The sequence below is a fragment of the Theropithecus gelada genome, chromosome 7b, assembly GCF_003255815.1.
Source record: "Theropithecus gelada isolate Dixy chromosome 7b, Tgel_1.0, whole genome shotgun sequence".
NCBI classification, from domain to species: Eukaryota; Metazoa; Chordata; class Mammalia; order Primates; family Cercopithecidae; genus Theropithecus; species Theropithecus gelada.
The window spans coordinates 22,893,120-22,899,416 of record NC_037675.1 but is presented as its reverse complement, the minus strand read 5'-3'; the positions used below and the strand labels follow the sequence as shown (position 1 = coordinate 22,899,416).

General features: G+C 40.6%; 1 gene segment (V, D, J or C); it reads right to left on the bottom strand.

Moving 5' to 3' along the window:
- Positions 1–2,342, bottom strand: part of LOC112629379 — an 881,832-nt gene extending 879,490 nt beyond the window's left edge. Inside the window, 2 exon segments of the V gene segment in view lie at positions 1,557–1,831; positions 2,135–2,342. Of these exon segments, the coding sequence occupies positions 1,557–1,831; positions 2,135–2,210 (351 nt within the window).
- Between the last annotated feature and the right edge of the window lie 3,955 nt (positions 2,343–6,297).

Sequence of the window (6,297 nt, the reverse complement as noted above, 5' to 3'; positions counted from 1 at the left end):
AAAAAAAAAAAAAAAAAAAAAAAAAAAAAAAAAAAAGAATGAAAAAGCACTCCTACCTCACCCAAAGAGAATTTTGTTTAATCCTTGACTCCAAAAAAAAAAAATGCGCCGGGCGCGGTGGCTCAAGCCTGTAATCCCAGCACTTTGGGAGGCCGAGGCGGGTGGATCACGAGGTCAGGAGATCGAGACCATCCTGGCTAACATGGTGAAACCCCGTTTCTACTAAAAATACAAAAAAAAAAACTAGCCGGGCGTGGTGGCGGGCGCCTGTAGTCCCAGCTACTCGGAGGCTGAGGCGGGAGAATGGCGTGAACCCGGGAGGCGGAGCTTGCAGTGAGCCGAGATCGCGCCACTGCACTCCAGCCTGGGCAACACAGCGAGACTCTGTCTCAAAAAAAAAAAAAAAAAAATGCATAGCATATGACTGACCATATAACTATGTTAACTTGGAGCAGCCCTCACTTTTGATGTCCCAATAACCTGCAATCTGAGCTTCCGCTTTCTGATCGGCTTTATCTCATGTGGAGGTAGCCACACACAATGATGTACTCTCTAAACCTAGCTGACAGCAAGTTGTAGCATTTAACAGACTTCATTAAAAGATCTGAAGAGAACATAAGGGAATTATAAAGCAGGAAAGGAAAATCTTCACATTTACTGTAAATTTTTATTGTACTTAATGCCTACTGACTACATCTTTTCATGAGAATCTCCTACTGGCTCTCCTGCCTCACCCAGATTTGCTACCAAATTGCTTGTGTTCACTCTTCTTTCCCATCTTCTACAGACTCCCCTGATTATGTTCATGCTCCCCACATCTAAAGCCCCTAAACTTCACTTCTAGCCTGAGTTATAAACCTCTGAAATATGTTGATTATATTTATTTATCAAGGATGCACATAATGAAGAGAGCCTTTCATAATTAATCAGAATACTTAACATCTCACTCTGAAGCATTTGCATTTGGATTTCCAAAGTTCAGAGTTCCCCCAAAGAAAATGAGTATCACCACAGGGATCCTTCCAGAGCAACAATCCACCCGAACGACAAACTCCATCTAATAGCTTTAGACCCACAAGATACAAATAGTGGTCAGGATTTCACTTTCCACAAACCAAGGGTAGAGAAATACTGAGTTGCAGTCCCAGAGGTCCTACCACATAATACTTAGTGAAAATTCAAGACTGGAATTGAAATAACTAAACTTAAATAGACCTTACTGTGTGCCACTACTTCTCTGAGTAACACTAGATATAACTATAGATATAGATGATATAGATAGAGAGTCATAACTCACAACAGCCTTGTGAGGTAGATACTCTTATTATTCTCACTTTATAGATAAGCAAATAAACCAAAAAAAAAAAAAAAATAGTGACTGACTCAAGATAACCCAACTAGAAAGTAGCAAACTCAAATCCACGCAGTCTGGTTCCAAAGTCCCCAGTCTTAACTCACAGCAGGCATACACTCAGGAAATATAACTTCTCGCTGCTGTGGTTGCTTTTTGAATTTTGTTGCAGCTGAAGAGGCCTCATAGTCACCGTGTCTCTCACAGCACAGAGGTAAGAGGCAGAGTCTTTCATCTGGAGCTCCTTCAAAAGGAGGTAACTGTACCTTTTCGAGTTACTAAGGAATGAAGAAAAAGGACCTTTCTCCTCCAAACCATCCAGAACATTGTAAGAGAGAAGTGTGGGTGCTTCGCCATCATGTTGCTGGTACCAGGACAGCCCATTGAACCCAGACGTCTGGTACGTGCAGTTGATCTGGACAACGGCTCCTTCCATAGCTGTCATCTCAGTGGGCTGGTCAATGTTTTGTCCTGTAGTACCTAAGACAAGACACATGACTGTTACTAGGGCAGCGCTCCTGGAAGCCCCATTATTATTAAAAATGATGTCTCCATGTGGTCACAAAAGAACTGCCATTAAGGGGAGATTCTTAGAAATAAATGGCAGCAAAGTAGCAGCAGCAGTAGTTATTATTTGATATCCAATAACAATTAGCACCACATAAAGAAAGTATCTATTAAGAAATACTCTTTTGTTACAAGTGTCAGAAATGGCAATCATTTAGCTGAAAGAAAATTGTTTTGAAAACTCCCAGCAGCATTTGCTATTAGATTGAGACTTACCTCCCATCTTCATGGAAACGTAAAGAAGGAAAGCTCCCCACATCTGCTGCAGGACACCACGAGCCTGGCACTGCATCCCCGGTTCCTGAGCCGCTGGAGTCTGCAGAAGGTAGACACTTCATGTGGGTGAGGGAAGGAAGCTCAGTCTGGATGCAAAACCCAGTATAATTACAAGGGGAGGAGCCCCTTTCTTGAAGCGATGATTTCAGCTTCCTTCTACAGGAGCAGCTATAGGTTCTCTTACTACAGAAGTGTCTTCACATGAACATTTCCTATTGAGAAATCCACAAGTTTTAATCCAAGTGGTTCTGGTAAAGTTGGAAAAGCATAATGTATAAAGAACAGAGAAGGCAAATGGGAATAACATAAGGCCAAGTATTCGATTTCCCCGTAAGTGTTTCTCTTCTCAAGACGGGAAAAAATAGAAACAAGGGTGCAATTAGAGGTGGCGTGTGTATGTGTGTGTGTCTGTGTGTGTTGGTGGTAGTAGTGGTGGTATTTGTGATGATAAGGGAGAGACAGAGAGTTTTCAACCATCTAAATTTATCCCCCAACAGATGATCAGATGTTAATTTAAAGTTCAAAAGAAACATAATTTGTATGTCTGTGTGTGTATGTGTATATAGGAATATACAGGAAGAAATGAGAAAAAAGCTATTAACATTAGACACTGCCGGGTGCGGTGGCTTACGTTTGTAATCCCAACATTTTGGGAAGCTGAGGCAGGTGGATCACCTAAGGTCAGGAGTTTGAGACCAGCCTGACCAATATGGTGAAACTCCATATCTTTTAAGAATACAAAATTAGCCGGGCACGGTGGCGCATGCCTGTAATCCCAGCTACTCAGGAGGCTGAAGCAGGAGAATCACTTGAACCTGGGAGGCAGAGGTTGCAGTGAGCTGAGATCACACCATTGTACTCCAGCCTGGGTGACAAGAGCAACACCCCGTCTAAAAAAAAAAAAAAAAAAATTAGTTACTTCAGAGGAGTGAAATTAAAAGAAAATGGTGAAAATGTTAACTTTTTCTTATATATCTCTGTTTCGTTTGACTTGGAATTTGTTACATAATAAACTGAGAATGTGGAAGAAAGAAAAAGAAGGAATGAAAAAGGAAGGAGGAAGACTAGGTGTAAAACAGGCAGGAAAAGAGGGAGGAAGAAAGAAACCTATATTTCAAACTATTTCCCATATGTTACAAAAGGAAGTTAACTCTTTTTGATACATAGTTTTCCCAAACTAATGAATGCCTCACATATCTTTACCAAAGTAATTTATATCCCTCATGAACTCTCTAGATTTATTTCTATTTACTCCATATAGCAACTGTACTTTGTTTCAATAAAGATGATATACTGTCATCTTGTGGCGAAATGTAGCAGTGCAACTTCACACACACACACACACACACACACACACACGCGTGTGCGCGCGCGCGCGCGCGCCTAAAGTTTTCTCACTTTAGAATTAAAAAGAAACTTAGATATCATCCAGTCTTTGTCCAGCTCCATTATTTCACAGGGGAAGTTCTTGCAACTCTTGACGCTTTTATCACACTCGAGGCTTCAAATCTTCATTTATAGTCAATTTCCCAGTGTTATTTATTCATGTTATAGATTCATGTTATAGATTAACATGAATTTTTGTTTTGTTTTGTTTTTTTGAGAGAGGGTCTCTCTCAGTCGCCCATGCTGGAGTGCAGTGGTGGGTTCATGGTTCACTGCAGCCTCAACCTTCTGGGCTCAAGAGATCCTTCTGCCTCTACCTCTCAAGTAGCTAGGAATACCCAGCTAATTTTTTGTATTTTATTGTGAGATGAGGTCTCGCTATGTTGTGCAGGCTGGTCTTGAACTCCTGGCCTCAAGCGATCCTCCTGCCTCGGCCTCCCAAATTGTTGGGATTACAGGCATGAGCCACTGCGCCCTGCCCAACATTAAATATGAAAAATGAATAAATGGATTTCCGAAGCTACTTGGCCTGGTATATGCAGGTCAATCAAGGATCAATTTGATGTCAGATCTACTCCAGGTAATTTTAAACATTAGACTTATATTTGAAACCACAGCTTTTTTTGCTGCCCACAGCATTTAACATGTGTGGCAGTTTTGACTATTAATTTATTCAGAAGTACACATTGAGAAATTATTACATGCCAGGCACTGTGCTAGTAGTGCTGGGGATTCAAAGCTAAGCAAAGCCCATATTCTAGTGAAGGGAGACAAGCAGGAAGCAAACAAGTAAATACAGTATGTCAAATGCTGGCAAGTGCTCAGAGAAAAATAAAATAGGGAAGGGAAAGGAGAGAGGCAACAGAAACCTCTCTGATTAAGTGATGCCTGAACAGAAACCTGAAGATGATGGTGGAATCCTGATGAGTATTTGGGGAGGGAAAGGGATCAGTTGGGACTTCATAACACCCCTAAGAAATTAGAGGTCATCCAAATAACATGCAAACGAGGTTATTCCCCACAGTTCCCTTTCCAGGGATCCTACTAAAAACATTTCCAGCTCTCTCTCAAAACAAAATAATGAGGATTTGGGGAGGAAAGATCTCATTAGGGACATATTCCAGAGTAGGGTTTCCCTCAAGGATAGAATTTTTCTTCAAATCTCTTGGCATTGTTTTTTTTTTTTTTTAATCCAAAACAGCAACAGCTGATGGAAACTGATATAAAATATGACTGAATATATACAGAAGTCACACTCATCCACAGACCCCAAAAGACAGGTGCTCTGACAGATTCTGAACACTTATTTGCTGGGCCAAACCCCTAAAAAAAAAATAAAGCCTTTCCAAAACAAATGTGGGAGCCCTTCATAGTAGGCTAGACTGAATCTCTGAAAACCATCTCTCCATCCACTGGACGGTTGCACTCGAGGACAGCCAGCCTCCTCCGCAATTGTGCAGCTCTGTACATGTGAGTCTAAAAGAATGGAAAAAGCAGCCCTGACACCAGCTATGTTCAAAACAAGGCTGCAGACTAATTTTGGAACTCTAAGACTTTCTGTTATTTTGTCCGAGTGTTAATATAGTCCATCTCTTTTCTCCATCTGTTTCCTCAACTCTTTACCAAACTGCTAGAATTAAGTTCCTTCTTTTCCAATTTGGGGAAACTCTTTTTGTGTTGAGAAAATGACTCAAAACAAAAAACAAAACTTACAACACTATTTTCTTTTTGTGTTCTCTTTTTATTAGGGCAGTGATAAAGGGCAGAGTTGGGCAGCAATAGTCATAGGGGTTATAAAGAACATTCTTCAGTGATTGTGCAAACACAAAGAAAGGCTGGATTCATAGCCTTTCCCTTCTCCAATGAAGAGGGCACGAAGTACTTTTTCTAAAGCAAGCTCTTTTTTTAACCTCTGGTAATAGGAAAGAATGTACTCTTGTGAATTCGACAAAATATGTCTGGGCCACCTCAAATTCTATCCGTTTCCTCTACTCTGCCCTAGCTCTACCAGGATGTCTAACTCTGAATGAAGGATGACAGAAGGTGAAACCTCTTTTTGGAAGCAGATGTGCGTTGAGTCTTGTCACAAGGGTAAACAGGAGTCCTTTGATCCTAATGTGTCCAACGCAATGCTAGACCAGCCTTCACTCCTCATCTTCAAGATTTCATAACCGTTGCATAGTAGTCCAGATCCCAAAGGTCACTGTAGAAATCTAAAGTTTCAAATTGCTGGATAAAGGCTTGCCCTCCTCGGCGCCTCTCTAAATACACTGCAAGAAATGTGTTCACATCAAACTAGCTTTATTTGTGGCAGGGTAGGGGCATAGAAAGCAGCTTATCCTGTGATCCCATAATGCCATAGAGGTCCCTTGAAGGTGTTCTTGACCCTCCCTGTCCTTACCTTCTCAGTGCTATTCTTTCACCCCATTCCCAAAGTCTCTTCCTAGAGTTTCCAGGATAATTGCTTTGTAAAAATATGCTGTTTATTCTCTGATGTCACTGGGCTCTTATTTTCAGATGCTTTTTATATTGAACTTTAACTTTTTGTTATTTTCATGTGCTCTGATTATTTAAATTCTGACCTATTCAGATGGAGAATATCCAATACAGTCTAAAACTTGGGAAATTTTGGAATATTTTGGTTATCTAATTAGCCAGGGTAGATATACTAAAATTGTATTTAACTTTCCTTATCTTAAATATCCTAAGTTTCAAAA